The sequence below is a fragment of the Desmodus rotundus genome, chromosome 4, assembly GCF_022682495.2.
Source record: "Desmodus rotundus isolate HL8 chromosome 4, HLdesRot8A.1, whole genome shotgun sequence".
Classification (NCBI taxonomy): Eukaryota; Metazoa; Chordata; class Mammalia; order Chiroptera; family Phyllostomidae; genus Desmodus; species Desmodus rotundus.
The window spans coordinates 82,441,517-82,465,316 of record NC_071390.1 but is presented as its reverse complement, the minus strand read 5'-3'; the positions used below and the strand labels follow the sequence as shown (position 1 = coordinate 82,465,316).

Here is a 23,800-nt window from a genome sequence, read left to right as displayed (position 1 = left end):
TTTGTATTTTAAGTAAAAAATAACACTGTGCACCTCAAACCAATCTTTCCTCAACTGAACATTAGTATTTTATACTGGGCTAACTTTACATGAGAATGGTCTGAACGTGCACTATTCTAACACAGTAGCCACCTGCCACAGGCAGCTATATAAATTTCAATAAAAGTCAGTTCCTCAGCTGCACTAGCCAAAATGCAAGCTCTCAATAGTCACATGTGGCTTGTAACTACTGCTTGGACGTGGTAGATAGAGAACATTTCTTCTACTGAAGAAGTTCTGTTGGATGATGCTGGTCTAAGCCATAAAACTCTTTACAATTCAGCCCTGGAAACACAGTAGGCACTTCTTCTGGCTAAGATGTTGAATCCATTTGTAAGAGTGTGCTCCTTGGAGATACAAAATATATTTGTATCTTAATAGTATAATAATTAAGTCATTAATACCTAAAACACATGTGATATTTGACTTAACACCACCCAAAATCCCTGCTTATTCATTTTTTACTTCTGTGGAACTGATGAGTAAAATAAAATCTGAATATTAATGTTAGTTTAGTTCTTGGAGTATATAAATAACAATTCAATCATATCTTTTTCCCCCCTATACGAAGTGAATTAAAGGGAAGAAATAAAAACTGAATAGATCATCTTTATGAGTTTTGAATTTTTGAAGTTTTGAAAAAATTTTCTTTCTCTTCATAAAATGTCACTAGAAGTAGCCTACATGCTGAAAAGTAACATTTATGAATCTGTCTCCTGCTTTTCTTGAATATAACTATAAAAATGTATGAATTTTCAAATTCAATCATCTCATGGAAATATTAAGGTACCTCAACAATGAGAACAGGCTCACATACCCGAGGGTTTACATGTTCCAGTTGCAGAACACAGGCTTTAAATTGTATTCACAGGGCAGTCACCAAATAGCAAAACATTGAAAGAAAGGAAATAATATTTAATTCTGATATAAAGTAGATTAACTTAAAACTTGTTAAATAAGTATATTTAACAATAGTCACTTTTGTAGGATTTAATTATCTCTATTCTTCATACGCTTCCTTCTAATATTATACAGAATACAGGGGAGTTCTGACTATTGGAAGCAAATGCTATTCATGGTCCCCACTCAGGATGTGGAGTGCTGTTCACATGACATTCTCAGTACTGGTTCCGAATCGCTGTCTCATAATCACAGAGTGATGGACAGGGAGAGTCTGGTAATTACCTCACAAGAGAGATGACAACGAATACTCCTGTTAGAAAGTAGACAATCGTCTGAGATCATGAGATGAAGTAGTGACGGGTAGAAAAGAAAATAGTGAGGACAAAGAAGGAAAAAAAAGAGAATAGGACAGAGCTATGGTGAAGTGAAAAAAGTAGGATATAAAGAATAAAGCAATAAAAGAAAGCGATGTCAAATTTTAAAACTAGTTTTCACGAGAGAAATCTGATGTTTCTTCCTGACCCTTCCCTACTGCTTTATGTATATACAGAAGTATCTGAAACTTTAACTTAATTGTGATAATAATCTTATATTTATAATCTTTAATCTCCAACTATATCTTCTTTCCTGGGATTTCTTTTGTTGTTAACTTTGTTGTTTTGTTTACAAAGAAATCAGAGCACTCAATGCCAACCACTTACTCCCTTATCTTGTCAGCTACAGGATATCCGTCTTACAGATCCTACCTTAGTAAAGCCCCAACAAAACACTATCCACGGCAACACAGCCTGTGTCACAGCAGAACTCCTTCTGAACCCCCACCCAGTGTGGTTTCCTGTAGAAAGAACCAAAGTGCCTGCTTTTGAACCTGTTTTCATAATATTATCATGTTTTCCTGAATTTAAAAAGATATAATTTTATTAGATTAGAAAGAAACTTAAGGGGTTTGTTAGGTGGCTAGCTGAATGTCCAGCTTCCCTGGCAGTAATAAAAGTTTTCCTGACAATGTATCTGGTTTCTGCTTGAAATCAGAATAACAGTGGAAAAAATCTTATTCTGAAGCTTAAGAGATCTGCATTCTAAATACAGCTCTGTTATGAATTATTCACATACTTTGGCAAACTAGTTTACTCTGGGCCTCTGAAAATTAGATGTTTGGTTTAAATGGTATCCAGTTTCCTTCCAGTACCAAACTCCTTGATTTTAAGGCCTGTGCTCCCTGTGATAGTGGCTGGTTGATGTCAGCCGAAAAGAATCCAGGCAGGTTATTTAGGTAAAGGCTCTTTTGAAGAGGATGGGCTAAGGAAAGGGCTACACACCTAAGGCTGAAGGAGACAACTGCCTTTCCTATTAGTTAACGACCTTCCTCGCACTCCCGAAAGGACAAAATGAAATTTTGTAATTTCTTTTCTTCAGATTGTTATATTAACCCAATGAACACTGCTATTATGCTAAGTGAAATAAGGCAGATAGAGACAGAAAAATACCATATAATTTCACTTACATGTGGAATATGATAAAATAAATGAACAAACAAAACAGAAACAAACTCATAGATATAGAAAAAAACTGATGGTTACCAGATGGGAGGTTGGGGGTTGGGTGAAAAAGATGATAGGATTAGGATGCACAAATTGGCAGTTACAAAACAGTCATGGGGATGTAAAATACAGCATAGGAAATATAGTTGATAATACTGTAATCATCACATACGGTGTCAGGTGGTGTAAGACCTATGGGAGGATCACTCTGTTAAGTTATAAAGATGTCTACCCACTATGCTGTCCATCTGAAACTACTGTTAATACTGAATGTCAACTGCAATTTAAACCTTTCTTAAATTAAAAAAAAATTAGGAAATGACATGTAGTAGGAAATCCTTAGGCTGGAACTCTGAAATCTATGATGGAAATCTGTAATCTCCCGTAATGGTGAAAACTCTATCATTAACTTGTCATGTGATCCTGAGAACATTATTAAATCTTCTCAAGCCCAAGAACATGTGCTCTAAGACCTCTTCTCATTCTAGTATTACTGATACCCAGTAGCAAATGTCAAATTTAAAGTTCACAAAAACTGTACAGAGCATAAGCAATATTTCGAAATGCTTTAAAACAAGAATATGTACATTTTAATTTTCATTCTGGAATGCAAAACTTTTTGATTAAAGTGTAGTTGACTTACAGTATTATATTGATTTCAGGTGTACAAAATAGTGATTTGACATTTATATACCTTATGAAGTGATTGCTATGAGAAATCTAATAACCCCATCACCACACAAAGTTATTGCAATATTATTGACTGTATTCACTATGCTGCACATTACATCCCTGTGACTTATGTTATAACTATAATAAATCTGTACCCCTTAATCTCCTTCATCTTTTTTGCCCATCCTCCAATGCCCCCCTCTGGCAACCATCAGTTTGTTCTCTGTATCTATGAGTCAAACAAGAATATTTTTTAAAAAAGAAATGTGTACAAGAAAATGTGTACATTAGTAACATACACTGTTCTGTTTGATATATCACACATACAAAGGATCTGTGGAACCTGCTTTTCATAAGAATTAAATGACATAAATGGGATTTATTATATTTTTTTCTGTGTGCAAGCTAAAATCTTCTATTAACAATTTGCACTTTTGTTTGCACAACTAACTATCTCACCTTTAGAAAAAGCACAGTACAAAACCAGTAAGTTATTCAACTAAATAACTAAGAAGAAATACTGCTTGAATTCCAAACATCAAACATTCCTTTAGAATAAAGCAAATATAACTTATTACTACTTGCAAGTTTCTATATAATAAGAGAGTTTACTTAAAGATGTATAAGCATTTCCATAATAAACCAACATATTTAAAGTGTTCTATTTAACTTGGTTATAAAATATACTCTGGGAAAAATGCATAGGTTCTTTATGGGAGCAAATGCTTTTGACAACTCTTCAACAGTGAAGAAGATTTCAGGATGAAAACTGTCGTCTATCAAACAATTCAAAGAATATTTTATTTTTAAAAGGATTTTTTTCCTTTTCTTGTAACTCTTGTAATGAATCTGAAATTTCTAAAACTGGAAATTGCACTCTATAATGAGTTACCATTTTTTAAAAATAAGGGTCTACAAAGATTATACACCATCTTTGCAAATATACATGTGTATTTGGAAACAAATTGGTTTATTTCAGTGTCCTTAACACACATGCATGCACCCATTACCTGAGGGAAAAAACACCTTCTCAAACTTTAATAATCCCCACTTAATAGTCAATCTTCTGAGAACATTAAAAACTGTGATTTTGCTTGTAATATTCTCATGTTAAGAAAATATATTATTCAACCTCTTAAACATTACACATGGCCATGTAGACTGGTGTCAATCTTCACTATCTATATTCTGAGACCATCATGGTGTTTACCTATTTAAATAATTTAGGTTTTGGTTTTTTATTACACAATGGGCAAGATTCCTTTACATAAATGCATCCAGGAGGGACTGTGCTCCTAAGAGGTCGGGCTAGAGTATCACGCACGTGCTAGCTGCTGTGCCACGTGAAGCAGTCGGGAAACACGACTTCTGAACGGGGAGAGTACTTGAAGCTATAGGATGTGCCTATTCTTTGCTGTCAAAACTCTAAAAATTTACTGATTGAAGTTAATCAGTGAAATTATGCAAAAACAAATTTCTAAGTTTTTATTTTCTGTATTTGAAAGTTTTCAGATCAAGGTTATATCTGACCATCTCATATTGTTAGCTAATGTTTTTAAAATGCATGTATATACAAACCTGTAATAGCAATTAAATGTTCAATAATTTCCTCTGTAATTTCAAATTATTTACTAATCTGCAATTCCTGAATTTAGAAAACAATTGCAAAACTTCTTTTACTAGAAGTAAAGCACAACGAGGAGTATGTTCAGTTCCAGGACTATGCTTAAAACTTAAGGAACAAGCCAACCTTTAAAGGCAGAGCATTTTAAAGACAATCAATGAGTCAAAAATATTCTACTAGATAATCACCTTAAAAGTGAATATGACCCTTGATGATGTGACGGCTTCTCACTAAACTAGAAAGCTCCTTTAAGTTCCCCTTCTTCAGCTATGTATGCCCCAGAGTTTGTCTAAGGAAAAGGGTGGTTATAAAAGTTTAATCCTCAAAAATGTAGAGGGTTAGATCAAAAACTCTGCCTTATTTTGTTTTCATCTGTCTATAATAAAACTAGCCTCTATCCATACATATGTCTAGAACACAGTTTTATTCCATTCAGTATATTGAGCTTTGTATGTGAATCAGGTATTGTTGAAATAGAGCTTTGCCCCGCAAATAAGAATTTATCATTTATAAAGTTATTTGTATGCCCCTCATACTAATAATGTAATAATATGACTTATTAATCACTTTACATTCATTAGCCAATTAATCTATTTTTGTTAAGAACATTTTACAGAGTGGGTAACTTAAGGGTGATTAAGCCCAACTGCTGAAGTAAGGCCCACATAGCTATTAAATGGAGTAAATAATTTACACCTAGGCTGTCTCCCTCTAAATCTATAAAATTAAATACTATGATTTTAAAAACATAGATTTAAAACTTCATTCTAAACAAAACAAATTATAAGCTCTGGGAGCTGTACCCCAGAATTTGTTTTTTGAGACTGGTGGTTGGGAGGCACTGCACTGTCCGCTCACTGCTGTGCCTCCATCTCACTTTTGTGACCCAGTCCTCTACAGAAGACTCCCACAAGACATACGGTACCTTGGGAATTAAAAAAGAAGTAAAAAAACCAACATGGTTCCTGTCCCCAAGAAGCTTGCAATCTAAAAATATACTACCCCAAATATTGAGACCATAAAGTAACTGGACTGGGACTGTTTAGTAGGGTTGACTGTGGAAGCAGTGTTCTTGGATTAGGGGTTTGGTAGAAGGGAAGACAGAAACTGATAGAGAAAAAAGACTACCCTGGGTGCAAAGGTTTGGCAGTGGAAATAAGACTTGTGGAATGGTTTAATAACCCTCTTTATTTCAAAACACAATTTTAAATATTTCAATTCATTTCTCTCTGAAACACACAAAATTACTAACCTTCTACATTCATGGCTTCTCTCAGAACCTGAAGTTTCTTTTGTCTCTCTCGGATTCGGTCCAAAGCACTTGATATGGCTGAGGAGGTGGGCAACTCTCGCCTGTGAAACATAGGATCCATCTTCTGAGGGCCAAAGATATCCAGGGCTATGCCTCCATCTGAGTATCTTGCCTCCTTTCTTCTAGGAGCAGTCGAAGACCGCACTGTTACTGCCTCAGGGAGACAGTGCCGGTATCTGCCTGTCTCCCCAGAAGAGAAGTCTCTGTCAGCTGTGCAAAGCAAGTCCATGGATGAAGCCCAGATCTTCTTCTTGGGAAGCACATCAATGCCAGGGATAGCTTTTGTTTCTGGGCCACTACTTGTGAATTGATAAGGAGAGCAAGTATTTTCAGAATCTTCATGTCCAGAATTATTATCTGATAAAATGTCCTTGAAATAATCTTCCTCATCTTGTGTGTCTCTGATGGACAGAAATCCCATAGATTTACTAAGCCCTTTGTTAAGAAAGGTCTGATGAGAGAATGGAGACTTGTGTGTGTCTAGTACATCAGAAGTAGAGCTTCTTCCTGGAATGATAAGAATCTATCATGTATGCACAGAACTGTTAGAAAAAAACTGGAATGTTACCTTACTATTGATAGTGAAAGTGGTGACAATTTTCTGACTTCTCCAGAGGATCAGAGACGGAATGGTCATGGATGGAATGGTCGTGGTGGTGGTGACGGTGGAAGTAAAAACCGACGCTATGTTTGTCTAACTTCTCACAGCCCAATGTTTCTTATTTAATGAAGTCAATGTTTTGAACTTTATTTTTTGAGTATCATTTCATATTCATCAAAGGTGATTTACTGTTTTTTTAAAAATAGATAAAAGTTTCTGATACTATCTAGTTTGGCAGAATATTAATATTAATTATTGATTTGGGGTAATAATAGAATGTACACTTTTTTAACTTCTAAAGGTATAGTTCAAACATGTATTACTTCAATATGAAGCCCTGGTATTCTCTGGTGTTTTAATAAATATGTTTAAAGAAGAAACAAAGAGTTCTTGCTATATTCTGAATGGAAAAAAAAAGATTGTAGCATTTGGAATTCTTAAGTATCACAGTTTTATTATGATTACATGTGTATTCAGAAAATTTGATGGTTTGAAATCCAGATAATTTGATTGTGTTTGATTAGGTAAAAAAATTAATTTTTTTCATGGCCGACTACCATGTACTAACATTTTTCTCTCTCTAACATAATGTATCAATATTTGTCAACTGAAATAAGTACACCATTTCTTATTTACTCTTCGAACCTTGATATAGTTCAACTCAGTAGGCCATTCTAATTTTTTAAGGCAGTGGTCTTAAAAAATTGAGACATGGCAAAAATGCCCAACCAGAAATTAATTTTTTGAATCCATAGTTCAATAACAAAAAATCATACATATGGTCCCACTATTGAAAAAAGAAACACAGGAAGGGGTGGGGGGAAAAGGCAGAAAACTGTACTTGAACAACAATAAAAAAAATTTAAAAAAAAAGAAAAAAGAAACATAGAATAATACTTTATAGCTACTAACCCAATAGCCCATAAACACTGAAGATTTCCTGTATGACATCTGTGGTCACTGTCTGGTTCCCTTTTTGCTATGTATATAATACAAAATAATGACTAAAACCTTCTGAGGAACGAATTGCTTATTAATTCACCTGAATAAGTCAATTGCCTCTTCAGGGTAACAGTTATAAGCTCTCATTCCCTGATCACAAAATTTACCTTGAAAGTCTTAATGTGAATTCGTTTCAGCGTGGCAACAAGTACTTGCTTACTTGAGAATCTGAAGGTTCAAACATTTTACTTTCCTTACAACTAATCCTCTTCTGCACATGGATCCACTTAGGTGCAAATAAGGATAACAACATTTGGGGCATGTGATGTAAAGGCCACTGAGAAACATACCATGCCACATCCAGACACATAGACATATGTTTATAATTTTAAAATCAGACTAGAAGCTAGAGTTTGTGACAGTCTATGTTACACTATGTTAGGGGTAAATTACACTCTTAAAAAAGCCACATATTGAAACTCATTAATTTAAAATTTTATTTTAAAATAGGAACATAGATATTCTTAATACAATAGATAAAAAATAAGAATGGAAAGGATTTAATGCTCATACCAACCACCAGAGCTAAACTCAACTAACTGTCTTCTTTTACTATCTTGACTACCAACACATAGTCAAAACAGAGAAATCAAACAAGTGAATATTCTGGCAATACCATAAATTCATGGTCTACCACTTTGGACAATTAATATTATATGCTAATAGTTCACTTTCGGCCCACAATGACTGCTTTGCTTTTCCTCATTCTTCAAATTTCCCACCTCAATTCTCTCTTTGCTTTTACCTGATGATCTTGTCTCCTATTCCACCAAAAAAACAGAAGCTGTCAGACGAGAGGACTTTCTCATTTTTCCATGACTAATTCTACACATCTATGTGGGTCTGCAAATTTTTGCCTGTAGTCTTAAAGGATGAAATTTCCTACCAATTGAAGGTCAGTTCCCAATACCTGTTCTTTTCCCCCTCCTTTTACTTTATTAAAGATTCCATTTCTTTGGGTAACTTTTCCCCTCTGCTTGCATCTTCATTACTGCTCCTTTCTAGTGAGTCATTCCCATTGGTATACAAACATGCACTAATAGCTGCATAATAAAACACCAAACTAAACAAAACCTCCCCCTAAGTTACAATACAGGGATGGGCAAAAGTAGGCTTATAGTTTTGAATATGCAAAACAGAATTTATTCTTGCATTATTAATTATTGTATTATTTATTTGTTACAACTGTAAAACTTCTTTTGCCCACCCCTGTATTTCCCTCTAGGCACTGATCTCTCCAATTTTTCACTTCCCATTCATTATTCTACCCTAGTTATCTTCCAACTCTTCACCTTGGCAATGTTTATTGTATATCACTATCAACCTCTGTATTGCCAAGTCCAAAGGACATTTCTGTGCCCATAACTTACTTACCAGCAATAACTGTTAGTGGTGACAATTTCTTAATGAATCACTTCTCTCTTTACAAGTCTAGTTTCCTCCTACTTCTCAGACTGCTCACTCTTAATCTTTGCTTTTTCCTCTCCCTCTACTAGATATCCAAATGTTGGATTTCCCCAGGTACCATTTTTAGAACCCTGTCTTTTCACTACTTCCTTATATAATTTCATCATTAGAAGGCTTTTAAACATTATCTACATACTGACATCTCCCAAATTTATATTCTTGCTACTGACCTCTTCTGGGAGCTCTAATCTTATATAATTCAAACTGCTACTGGTATATTATCAGAAGCCCCTCAAACTGAATATGCTTAAAGCTAATCTTTTACTTCCCACATCTAGAGATGTCCATTCTACCCCAGTCTTTCCAATTTTAACAGGTGGCACCATCACCAAACTGATACTCAAAACAGAACAATGGGCACCATCCTAAAATCCTTCTTTCTTATTCACCATATTAAATCCATCAGCATATGCTGGTTATTTAAATCTCAGAGATGTCTTACTCCTTGTGATTCCTTCCAATACCAAAGGCATCACCCTATTCCCCATCACCTGACTAGAGAATTGAAATGGCTCCTGAATAGGCCTCCCTGCTCCTTCTACTTTCTTCATCCAACTATCTTTGGCTCAGCAGTCAGAATTATTTTTCAAAATGTAAATTCCATGATTCCACTACCCTGTTCAATAAGTCTCAAAGGCATACAATTACATTCTAAATAAAATCTAGACTCCTTTTCAGTCTGCCACTTGAATCTTTTTCAGTTTCATCTCCACTTCCCTTATTGCATCCAGGCTTTTCTCTGTTAAGTTCTCTTATATGTTAAAGGCCTTTGTACATACTTTTTTTTTTCTGCCCTGAATGGTCTACTCCTGACCTTTCTCATGGTTAGTTGTTTCTTATCCTTTAGTTTTATTTTAAACATGGCTTCTTCAGTGAAGTCCACCCCAACCACTACTGAAATAGAGAACTTGCCTAATGTATCACAAGCCAATTCCATTTTTCACAGGCACATCCTCTTTTAGGTCATTACTGACAATATATCAGTGGGCCATGGTATCCCAAAACACATGTCTCCTCACTAGCCATGAGGCCTAAGACTAATTACCAATAAGGTGGCTCTTGGATAACTACTGCTTTATAAAATGCTAGGTGTTTATTGCCACGTTAATGATATTTGCTATTTTTAACTACACAACCAGACAGTAATTGTCTGATTAACACTTCACAGGTGGATACTATATATAGTATCACATGTAGCAATATAGTGTCACAGTTGCTTCATGTTGCTAAAGTACTAGGGAAAAAATTTTACTACTCTGAAAACTCAAAATGAGAGTTCAAGTATAGAATCTGGCCATATATATAAGGAGAAACATGAAATTCTAGGCTCATTATTAGATGGTTAGGTCCACTAGACCAGTGAAACCATTTACTGTGCTACTTAATAGCAGTATTTGAGACTAGATAAGATGCAGTGTCTTCAACTGCTTTTCAAATCTTTCTAAACATGGCCCAGGCTACTATAATTATTTTAATATAAAAAAAACAGCACTGAAATCATTAATTAAGCACACCTGCTTAATGGCTGTGCTCACTACCCATTTTGATCACAGGACATGTTATTTCTGAAAGCAGTGCTGTTGGAGCTACTCTTAAAAGATTTCAGACAAAAACTTTCCTGATATCCCCATCCTGGCAGAGTTGGTACCTCCTTCCACTGTACTCACACACACGTTGGCCCTCTATTAGAACAGTTCTTTCACTATGTTAAAATTATCCACTGTGGTGTGCTTGGCCTCTCTGGAGTATGTGCCTTTCTCTTCCCCTTTATCTCCTCCTCCAGACACGTTACCTTTGCCTTTCTCCCTCCTAAGCTCCCAATGGCCCTTCTTTTGCTTCTGTAACTTGTTCCCTGAGCCACAAAGCCCAGCTGGCTCACTTCAACTACTTCTGTAACTTTCTCTTATAATTTGAATGAATGCATGCACGAATAAATAAATAAATAATCAATACATTATTTTATAAATCTCTCATCACTCCCACTCATTTCCCCATCCCCACCCCCACTCCCAAATGGAACAATAATATAAGGGACTATGTTTTATTTGGTTTTGTATTTGCAGTTCCTGGTAAAAGATATTTCAAAAGAATGCTATAGGATCTTGATTGATTACATAGCTTTTTGAAACCCTTTAAAGCAGTATCTTATCCACCAGAAAGACTGCTGTTAAAAAAACCTGGGTTTTAATTCTAGTTTTACCATTCAATCCCTGAGCTTGGAAAAGCCACTTAATATCCATATTTCACACTTCCTTCATCTATAAAAATATGGACATAATTTGTTATGCCTTCCTCTTGGAGATGACAATAAATGAACTAACTCACATGAACTATTAGGAGCTCTTCTGAACAAGGGCAACATAAAATTCTAATTGTTTTCCTTTGTTTGCATTTTATTTTAATCAGCATATAATTACCTACTGAGGGGGAATTTGAAGGAAATCATTAAAGATCTCCTACAAAATTTTTAGGTTTATTCTACAATTATAAAAATCACACTAGTCAAAATAGAGTAAGTGGTGATCACAGGTAGATTTCCTATGTCTTGATGAGGCTCTGAGTTCAAAGAGGGTTTACAGACAACATTAGATTCCATACAATTATAAGCATCCAAATTTAAAATGAAACCATAAATATTTTCCTTTTGGAGAGTACATAGCTTGCTAAAAACTAAATGGAGAAGAATAAATACACTCTGAAGAGCTATGAATAAACAAATTTAAGAACATAATGAAAAAAAATCTTCCTTGTAAAGTACATTTTAACTATTTTTGTTATAAATGATTAACATTCTCTCTAATTGGATATAATATTATTTTTACTTTTCCCCTCACACACAAGACTCAAAAACTTCATAACATCTCTTAGAAGCTAACTTCAGAATGACATTTCAGTATTAAAAGAGGCTGCTCAGTTCCCCATCTGTCTTCACAAACGTGTTCAAGAACATAAAAAAAGAAACATGATATTATCAATACGTCCAAGTTCTGAAGCTATATCATGCTGATCTGATCATGGTGTAGGTTTCCACCTTAAGCTTGGCAGGAAATGTTTGCTTTCTTTCTGCCTGGTGAAGCCATTTTATCAGCACTGGCAGTATTAAATAACACAGTGGGGGCAGAGAACCCACTAGTTTGGGCCTTAGCTTCTGTGACAGATCTCAGAGTTAAGATATAAGGAGGGAACTTTTAAGGTTGTTTACTCATAGATAAAACATTTTATTAAGTTTTAGTTGAACAATCAAACTACATAGATACAAGGCATTATTGCCAAAACTATTTATTTCTTTTAATCAAAATTTGTGCCTCACCAGCCTCACTGCCCATTTTGACTTTTTCTTTATTAAAAATTGTGGTCAGGAGCCTAATTAATAAACTAGAGCTGTCGGTATATAAAGATTTTAGGTTGGTTTATGTCAAAGAGAATGCTTTACCACTAGCGTAGTATGACACGGTTGCTCTGCGGCAAGTGACCATTGACAGCTGGCAACTGGCCCTGCCCAAAAGTAACACCAGTGTCCTAGAGGAGTATTTCTTCTTCACGAGGTAATATTTTTCTTAATCTTAAAGCTTTATGTTATTACATGCCATTGACTATTAGCTGCTAAGTGCTTCTGTCTGGTAATGGCTGTCATTGGTATATTATTTTGATTCTGTTTTTGAGACGTGGGTTTATAAATTTGTTGAAAGTAAATTTAGAAAGCCCTTGAGGAATACTATTATAGAAAGTTATGGCTAAGACAAGCTAAGGAATCTTCTTCCATTATACTTGGTCCAAAAGAGGATTGTTTCTTTAAGTTCCAAGACCTCTAATTCTACCCAAAATATAAACAATAAACAAAATTTGGTTTATTCCAAGTGACAACTAATTCTCTTGAATTCGGATATAGGAAAAGATTTTATTCTCCAAAAAAGAGATAGGACTATTAGAGAATAAAATCAATGGAGAGTCTATTTAAAGATTTCTGTTAATTTTAAAAACATCATTAGCATTAATCCTAGATTATCTGCATTTGGACAGTCTATTAGACATAGAATTTTAAAGAGCTGTTAGAAAATAATACTAATAGTATTAAATCTTTCTCATTATTACAAAAACAAAGTCACAAATAAAAGACAATAATTTGGTTTAAAACTTCCAATATATTTGTTATAAGAAAATAGTCCAAAAACATGAGTCCATATGGTGAACTGTAGTTTTTCTTTTTACTTTGCATATGACAAGGCTTAAAAAATAAATCATGAGTCATATATGTTTATGAAATCATTAAAAATCATAATACAAATGTATTATTATATCAAACATTTTTTAAAAACTTCTTTCCATACTCACGCAACCAATGAATATTCATTAAACACCTACAAAAACTAATGTGCTTAATATAGTAGGTTTTCCCTATCCTTGGCATGACATGTCTAGGAAGCTTAATTTTATATAGGGCTTTTATTTAAAAATAAATATATATATATGTAAATGACAAGTGAATAACCTGCTGTTTAAGGATGTTATATAGTAGGTACAGATTCAGTTCAATCTCTAATTCTTACCTTTAAAATATTATGTGATAATAAATGTCTGTAACAATAACACTAAATCATTGAAGGGAATATAATATAAACTACATTAACATTTGAGTCTTTAACATTTAATAAACTACAGAAGGCAGGATAATCTTTTTTCTTTTCTATAGATTCATAATGGATAGGGATAAATGGGGTTCTTCCATATATAATGTTTTTTACTGTTAGAAAAAAACTGTCTTTAAAAATTAATAATTAATGATGTAACATTATATTTACTAAGTAAATAAGTAATAAATAAGCAAAAAAACTTCCATTTCATAACATGACTACTTAATTGATAGGAGATGATAGAAAGGAATTCTAGAAAAAGATTAAAGAAAGTACAGAAAGAGAAATAAGGAAGCAAGGAGGTAGAGAGGGAAAAACGAAGAGTACAGAGAGAGAAAGAGATAATGCAGAAGAGAAAAACAGGTGGGGAAGAGGGACAAATAAACTAGAAAGATTATAAATAAGAGAAACAGAAATCATTTCTTTTAAATCTAATGTTTCAGTTATTAAAGTATTCATTATGTCTCCTTGAAAAAGACTCTCAGTTATTAAAGTATTCATTATGTCTCCTTGAAAAAGACTCTTTCAGTTTGCCACTGACATTTCTCCTATAATTTTCTCCAATTATTCAGTTCTAAAACAGGAGATTGAAAATTTGACGAATTAACAAAGTGCTGCTATTCTTAGCGCCAAGGTTCACACTATATATCATAGTTCAAATCCTAGTATATTTTTTAAATAAAGGGAGACAGATTTTTACCTACAAGAAGGTGTGTCTCTCTCTATAAGGGAATATAAGTACATTAAAGAAACACAAAAAAGGGTTAAAAATTCTTTTGAACTGCTATCATAGCATTGTAAAAACTAAGTTAAACAAAGTCGTCTTTATTTTTACATTCCCATAAACTAATAATAAATGTATTAGAAAATGAACCTTATATAACCAGAAATAAATTGATTATATTGAGGTTATGAAAGATAAGACAACTTTTCGGAAAATGTCATTTTCACAATAAGTAAAATAAACGTACGTAAAATAACACTTTAACTAACTAGATCATTACAGAATCACTCCATTAGAAATGATTTTCTTGCTTTTCTTTGACTTCTTCAAGAACAACAGTATATTTTTTTAGGGCATATTCTTCCCTCTCAGATATAAGAGCTGTGAGTCTGCAAAACATTTGGTGCACATAATCAATTGTCTATATTTAGTTTTCACAATGAGAGTTTCTCATAGGTTTTAAAAAGATGGTTGTGTTCTCATTATGTGATTAAACTGAATAGTTAGGTATCTTAGCTTTCTAATCTAACTATATCAATCAGAATGACTTATTAGAATATATTTAAGCTGTATTTATTTACTTCTCCCCAGCCCCCATAATACAAAATATTTCCCCCCCAAAATTTTTGTTAATATTTAGATTATCATAATTATCAACACTGCTTGATAAGACGTAGAGAGCATGTATGATTAGCCAAAAAACATATATGTATAACCCACAGGCACAGACAACAGTGTGGCGATGGCCAGAAGGAAGGGGAGGTAGGGGCTGGATGGAGGTGGGCAAAGAGGGTGAAATAAGCACATCTGTAATAGTGTCAACAATAAACAACACAGGGGAAAAAGTAAAGAACAAAGATAATAAGAAAAAACAAAACTTCATTTTATAAATAAGCCAAGCCTAAAACTTAATTCTCATTTCTCATGTTTGGAATTTCTATTCATTTCCTTAAAGAATAAATTTAATCCTGGCTGGGTAGCTCAGTTGGTTAGAGCATCGACCTGATACACCAAGGTTGTGGGTTCGATCCCCAGTCAGGGCACATATAAGAATCAAATAACAAATGCATAAATAAGTAGAGCAAATCAATGTCTCTTTCTCTCTCTCTCACCAATAAATAAAAATTAAAAAAATAAATTTAATGATTATATAGAACTCATAATTATCTAATGCTATTGGTAAAAAGGAGAACCATCTTCATCAGTTTTATTTTTACTAAGCATTGTATAACCTAAGACGGTATTTATAACTGCAAATCATTAAGTTAGTTGGTCATGGAATCAATTTAGTGGATTGTGACTAACATTTAAAAAAAAAGAAATAGAATACAAAATAAAGTGCAGTGAGAATAATGTTGCTTTGTGAAACCCTTGTATCAATAGTGTTTATATCCATAAATGTGTACATATTGTTTTCATCTTGCTTTAAAATGCATTTTTAATATAAAATACCATGATAAAGTAAATCATTGATATTATTGCTATAATAACAATATGGGAGAGAAAATGATTTACTTGGGGTCTTGATTATATTAATAATGTTTTCTGCATAACTTTAATGGATTGATACATTATTAAAGGTAGCATTCCCATCTCTTCTCTACCTCTACTTTTCACACTTATATTCTAATTATGGTGACGAATATCAGATTTTCAAGCCAGGTAAATATGGTATTGTAAAGGAAACAATAAAATAATGTTAAAGCCTAAACATTTCCTACTAATATAGTCTTACCTGTTGGTAATCCTTTTCCTCTCAATCGGTCTCGAATGGCCTGGCTTCGATCAGGCTTTTGTTCACTGTTACAGGAAAGCTGATCTGTCTGTATACAGGTAATCAAAAATCAAATTTGATGAAAGAATCTTCCTTTTTTTTTTTCATGGTAATTGGCCACAGAACAACACTAGACAACTTTTGGAGAGTGTAGCATTAAGTAAAGACCCTCCATATTTGCTATTGTTAATTTGTTAAATAATAGTTAATATTCCTCCAGTAAGATTTATGTAACTCAATTCTGGCCAATTCATCCACAGGAAATAAAAGACAAGAAACAGTTACCAAAGAGTAATCTGTTAACTAGGGAACAAAGTTGGCCAAGTTAAATAAGTTAAAATGAGTTCCATTTGAAAACCAAACTGATAACTATTTTCATCTCTCAAGTTAGATTACAATTTTAAAACCATATTAATTCCGGTATAATAAAACTTTCACCTGATTGTAACTATGCACTGATTTAAATTATTTTCAAAAACAATTTTCTAGGTTTTTCCTGCCAGAAATTACATCTGAGAAGTGCTTTAAACTAAATGGACAGATTGAAGGATGACAATTAAACATAAATCAATGCTCTTTTGAGTCCCCTTTATAACAAAATGTTTCAGTAGTCTTAAACTTTAATAACTTTAACTGAGGGTTAACTCATTTAAAATAAAGTATGCCAAATTAATCGAAGTCTGTATTATAAGGGATGAAAAGTCAGACAGAACATTGTATTTATTCAGATGATTCCTGGAGTAGAAATTTCAAGAAATAAATGGAAGGAGAGAGAATGGTGAAGAGAAATTACTTAAATCTGACACCAAGAACCTTCATATACACCTGTTCACACACACATTCTAACATTCCTCCTTTAGTGGAAGTTGTTTATGAGTATGGATTAAAAAACTGTTTAAGGTGATATATTCAAGGCATTATATTTCTTACCTATAAGAAGACTTAAATGGATATTTTTCTGAAATGATGTTATCATTTAAACTACATAAATGATATTAGTCCAGATTGTACCCTATATTAGTAAGTGAAGAGATAAAGAATATCCTGCATCTTCGGGAATCCCTGTATTGACCCTACTACTAATAATAGCTGCCACTCATTGAGCAGTTACTATAAGGCAGGCACTATCTTAAATGCTTTACATACTTTGTGTTATTTAGTTCTCAAAAAACCTCATGTTTTTTGAAGACTAATATTCTCTTATTACAGATAAAGGGAGAAATAGCCAGGAAATTTCTAAGAACCTTGAAGCAGCTCATCAACATTGAAATCATTTTATCTTCATAACTGGTCAGTAATATCTGTAAGATGGTATGTACTACTTTTCCTATTTTACAGATAAGTAATATTAAGGCAAAAAAGGCTGTAACATTAAACCAGTGGAAGAACTAGGACAAGTAAGCTGGCCGACTGGCTTTTACTCTATGCTAATTAATTTGAAGTAAGAGTTATGGTCAATTATAATTAATGTCACACTGAGCGGAAGACTCACTCATTCCATCAGTTACTGGCGGCAACAACAGCGGCGGAGAAACATAATGGCTAACAGCATGGCCTTGGGAGTCAGAGATCCAGGTTCCTGTTGTGACCCTGTCATTTAGCATGTATATGGCCATGGGTGAATAATTTAATCTTTCTGAGCCTTAGTTTCATTATCTTTAAAATGAAGACAACATTAAAATGATCTCTCGTTACCTGGGGCTGTTTTGTGAACAGATGTGAAAAGGCACAGAAGCCACTTAGCAGTACAGTGCCTGGCACAAAGTAAACACTGAAAAAATGGCAGCTGTCAGATTTATTCTGTCCACTGATGACCAGGAGACTAGCAAAGGCACTGACTGGAAAGATGAGGGGAGAATTATTATGTCTACTTAGTAGAAATTTGCCTCTTGAAAGACAGACTTCCTATGTACTGATTCCAATGGACCCTCATTATCCTCCTCTCCCACTAAACAACCCCAAAACACACCCATACGCAACTTATAACTGTTCCTCAAACATACCCCGCTCTTTCCTGTTTCACAGCATTTATTCAAGTTCACTTCCTTCTACCTGGATTACTCTTTCTAACTTGTCTATAGGATTTAGTTCAAAGAGCTTTTTTTTCAATGCGGTCATAACTTGTATCCTTTCCCCTCAAGATCTCAAAGCTTTGAAAAATTTTACTATGTTATTTTGTGTGTTATAACTAAGCAAATGGATATAGAACTTTAAGTAAGAACTCTTAGAAGGTACAGTATATTCTATTCAAATTTCTATCTCCTATAGTATCTAGCACAGATTTCATATGTAGATGAGCAATATATAGCTATGTAATAAACTGAACTAAGTACTAAAAGGGATGAAGATCTTTTTATCTAATATGGGAAATTACTGGATGGATAACAGAATTTCATGGAGGAATATTTCTTCATGGAAACAGAAAGAGAAAATATTTCTAGCAATTTTACCATGGTAGTAAAATCAGCAAACAGGACAAAAGCCTTAGAGGAGGTGTAGTGTAATAGAAAAATCCCTGGACTTACTAACAAGAAACATAAGTCCCACAAACTATGTCTCAACTTTCTTATTTATAAAGTGAAGGATTTAATATTGATAAACATGTCTCAAAGGGAGTGTTATAAGATCTGAAATAAGACCCAAATAAGTTTGGGGAATGTTTCATTTACATGCCTCTCTCTCTTGAAGATTAGTAATACAGTCTAGTGTAATAAAGGCTCTGAGAAATTCTGCAGTGAAATCACAATTTCCCTTAGTTTTTCCTCAAGCTTATTTAATCATAGATAAATTTTTTAAAACAAAAATATGTGAAAATATGTAGGAAACCCTGGTTTGCATAGAAGGCTTTCAGAGATTTTTAGTAGCTTTATGTTTGTCAAAAAAAATCACATGCTGGCTAGTGTGGCTCAGAGGATTCAGAGCCAGCCTGCGAACCAAAAGGTTGCAGGTTCAATTCCCAGTCAGAGCGTGTGCCTGGGTGGCAGGCCAGTAGGGGGCACACGAGAGGCAGCCACACATTGACGTTTCTCTCTCTCTCTCTCCCTCCCTCCCTTCCCCTCTCTCTAAAAATAAATAAATAAAATCTGTTAAAAAAATCACACACAGGAATATAAACAGATAAATCAAATCAAAGTGGAGCAGTTGTAGTTAAGGAAGGGAAATAACCAGCCAAGAACCTCATCCACTCAGCTTCTACTATCTGCATTCCCCTTCTTTACAGAATCACAAAGGTTCCACGGGATATAGTTTACCAACCATGTGCCTAGAAGAATCTGAGCTTCTTATCAACTCTCAATGTGCGTGGAATTTGGATATACTCCTGCCAGCCATATGACATGCTGGTTAAGATGGCAGGCAAAACCACACCTGTAGGAATGAGGAAGCCAGCAAGAACATGTGTGACAGTGTTAAATATGTAGCTCACACAAAGGACAGGGACCTCTACTCTGGGACCTTAACCCTAAGGTCCCTTACCCAAAGGGTAAGAACACATAACTTTTACATCTAGATTAGGTATCAAAACCCAAGGTGTATCCAAACTAGGGCAGAGGTGCGACTATTAGACATGGTTTGTCATTCTTAGGATTCTTCATATCCAAGACAAGTGGGAAAGTGGAAGAGTCCAGGTTTGGGGCGATATGGCAGGAATACACACATGTACCCTCCACCCCATGCCCTACATACACCAGGTGCCAGTGTCTAGCAAAGGAGGGGAGGGTTTGGAGAACACATAAAGAGACCAGACAAATAAGTGCCAAAAAAGAAGAATGAAGCAACAGAAAGTGCATTTAAATAATTCTAAAACCCATTTTGTTATATTGATGCATTTTTCACAATAGAACTATGAGGCAAGAGCAGACACTTTCAGCTCTAATATGCTGCGACTCTATGACACTTGCTGAATTAAAGGTCTAAATAAAGACTACATCTCATAAAGGCTACTTTTGTCTCATAAAATCTAGGAGACAAAGTTACTGCACTAGTCTTGTAAGTTTTGATTACTGTTTTAAATAAACGATTAACACTAGAAACAGCAATTCAATCTCTTGTTCTTAGTCTTCACTGAGAAAATGCTACCTATAAAATATCTTTAAATAAAATTTTGTGATACACTAAATTTAAAAATATGAGCATATGTACCAATTAGAACTGTAGCTTACCCCAGAAAGATTTCCCAGAACCAGTTTTACCAACTGTTTCACATAGGAAAATGAAGGTGCACAATTGCTATTCCTAATGTGGGCACTGCAAGCATCCAGGACAGTTCGGACAGAAACCCGAGCATAAATAACATCCTCGCACATTCCAAGCAGTATGCTGTTGAGATGATCTCCAAGTTTGATAGGCTGAATATAAAGAAAAGAGAAGCCACATTGATAGATGTGAGTAAATCTTACAAATTTAATAAGACAAGCCGTTCTAAGAGTCATAGAAACCACAACAAACACACTTTAAACACTTGGAGGAAGTTAATTCTTTATCTAGTAGTATATCTATTTTACTACATTTTACGTTTTAACATTCCAAAAATTATTAGGAGGTCATTAATATACACCTCCCCAAATAGGAAATACTATAGAAAAACTCTGAGGGTTTTCTGTATGATAAAGAAATGGAATTTTTTAATTATTCAAATATTATGGTTGGCATTTATTATATATACACCATTTTGGGGAAATAATTTCCTAATATTCAATAAAGTATAATATATTCAATATATATTTAATATAATTTGAGACTCATGATAACTGAGAAAAGATTTCAAATACTGCAATGACTAAAGATCCTTTAAATACAAGTTTTCATTATGCTGGATAGAGAGGATAAAATGTGAGAGAGGATAAATAGAGAAGATAAAATGTAAGATTTTTAAAATTAGCTGAAATAATTTGTAGATTATATTGAAATGTCCAATAAGCATAACAAGAAATACAAATTTAAATCACAAAAAGAAGCCACTACACACTTGATAGAATGGTTAAAAATAAAAAGAATGATAATACTAAGTACTGCTAAGTACTGCTGAGGACTGCTGGGAGTTAAAACTGATACATTCACTGGTTTAAACATATGCTTTCCCTGTGAGCCTTTCACTTCTCCTGTGTTTGGGCATTATGCCATAGTTTAGACACAACTTTGAAGCAATCTCTTTCATATTCTAACCCCTCAGGTGTAGTTAGAGACTCTAACTTTGGTTTCCCATAGCACCCTCTATTTTCCCTGACAGAGCATTCATAACATTGTGTTGTAATTGCTTATTTGTTATTTGTACCCATGAATGGACTCCGCAGGCATGGGCCATTGTGTTCCTAGTGTCTAGTACAGCGTCTAAAACAGGTGGGCACTTAATAAATACTCCTGAATTAATATGAAATGTTTCCAAAATAATTATTTCTGATAGCAAAATACAAGTAAAAGTTTACACAGTCCCACTAATTTATACATTGACACTGACTTTACTTTCAGTTACCAGAAAATAGTATAAAGTGTTCATTATAGGCTGTGATTACATTTTACATGCAAGTTAGGTTATACAATATATGATACCAATATGCTCAGTAATAATTTAACTTTTTCATTTATATTTATAGAATTGAAACTGAGGAGAGAAAGTAAATACACAGTATTTTTCATGATGAAAAATGAGACCAAATAAGTTGAAGACTATATCATTCTTCTTTCATTTTTTAATATTTATTTAATTATTGTATTTTTCCATTACCATAGAGTCCTCATACACCCTCCCCACTCCCCAGCAATCACTACACTGCTATCCATGTCCATGAGTCCTTTTTCTTTTATGCTCAATCCCTGTACCCCCTAACATCATCCCCACTAGCTGTTATCTGTTCTCTACTATGAGTCTGTCTCTGCTTGGCTTGTTAGTTCAATTTCTTCATTAGATTCCACACGTGAGTGAAATCATACGTTATTTGTCTTTTCCTGACTGGCTTAATTCACTTCGCATAATGTTCTTCAGTCCATCCACACTGTCGCAGAAGGTAAAAATTTCTTCTCTTTTACAGCCAAGTAGTATTCCATTGTGTAAACGTACCGTAGTTGTTTTATGTACTCTACTGATGGACACTTGGGCTGCTTCCATATCTTGGTGATTGTAAATAACACTGCCATGAACATAGGGGTGCTTATGTCCTTTGAATTAGTGTTTTAGGTTCCTTTGGATATATTCCCAGAATTGGGGTTCCTGGAACCAAAGGCAGCTCCATTTCTAATTTTTTGAGACATCTCCATACTGCTTTCCACAGAAGCTGCACCAACTGCATTCCAACCAATAGTGCAAAAGGGTTCCGCTGTCCCCACATCCTCACCAGCACTTGTTGTTTGTTGATTTATTGATGATGCCATTCTGATGTATGAGATGGTATCTCACTATGGTTTTAACTTCAGTTTCTCTGATGATTAGTGACAATGAGCATCTTTTCATATGCCTTATTGGCCATCTCAATATCCTTCTGGAGAATTATCTATTCATGTCCTTTGCTCATTTTTTCGATTGGATTGTTTGTTTATTTGGTGTTGAGTTTTATAACTACTTTATACATTTTGGATATTAACCCCTTATTAGATGTACTGGAGAATATGTTCTCCCATCCTCTAGGTAGTCTTTTTGTTTCGTTGATGATTTCCTTTCCTGTGCAAAAACTTTTTAGTTTGATGTAGTCCCATTTGTTTATTTTTTCTTTTGTTTCCCTTGCTTGGGGAGATATATCCTATAAAATACTGCTACGAGAAATGTCTCAGGTTTTGCTGCCTATGTTTTCTTCTAGGAGTTTTATGGTTTCAAGTCTAACATTTAAGTCTTTGAACCATTTTGAATTTATTCTTGTGTGTAGTGTAAGAAGGTAGTCTAGGTTCATTTTTGTGCATGTATCTCTTCAATTTTCCCAACACCACTTATTGAATAAACAATTTTTAGCCCATTGAACGTGCTTGCTTCCTCTGTCAAATATTGACTATAAAGGTGTGGATTTATTTCTGGGCTCTGTATTCTGACCCATTGATCTATGTGTCTGTCTATATGCCAGTACCATGCTGTTTTGATTACACTGGCCTTATAATATAGTTTCATATTAGATAGCGTGATTCTTTCAACTTTGTTCTTTATCAGGATTGCTGTTGTTATGTGAAACTTTTGGGGTTCCATACAAATTTTTTGAAATATTTGTTCTAGTCCTGTGAAATATGTCATTGAAATCCTGATAGGAATTGTGTTGAATCTATAGATTGCTTTGGGTAGTATGGACATTTTAATGATGGCAATTCTTCCTCTCCATGAACATGGTATGTGCTTCCACTTATTTGTATCTTCTTCAATTTATTTCTCCAGTGTCTTGTAATTTTCCTTGTACAGGACTTTTACATCCTTGGTTAGGTTTATTCCTAGGTATTTTATTCTTTTTCAGGCAAGTGTGAATGGGACTGCTTTCTTAATTTCCCTTTCTGTTAGTTCACTATTAGCATATAAAAATGCAACTGATTTCTGGATATT

General features: G+C 34.1%; 1 protein-coding gene across 12 annotated transcripts in view; it reads right to left on the bottom strand.

Annotated features, from left to right (window-relative positions):
* PTPN13 (protein tyrosine phosphatase non-receptor type 13) overlaps positions 1-23,800 on the bottom strand; it is a 193,936-nt gene that overhangs the window by 96,457 nt on the left and 73,679 nt on the right. For 11 of the 12 annotated variants that reach the window (XM_024574843.4, XM_045183695.3, XM_045183694.3 and 8 more), the window contains exons 5-7: positions 20,451-20,636; positions 16,252-16,339; positions 6,032-6,598 (exon numbers count right to left, since the gene is read on the bottom strand). In XM_024574843.4, the coding sequence (XP_024430611.2) occupies positions 6,032-6,598; positions 16,252-16,339; positions 20,451-20,636 (841 nt within the window). The remainder of the gene's footprint in view (positions 1-6,031; positions 6,599-16,251; positions 16,340-20,450; positions 20,637-23,800) is intronic. The other variant, XM_045183698.2, reaches the window with a different exon arrangement.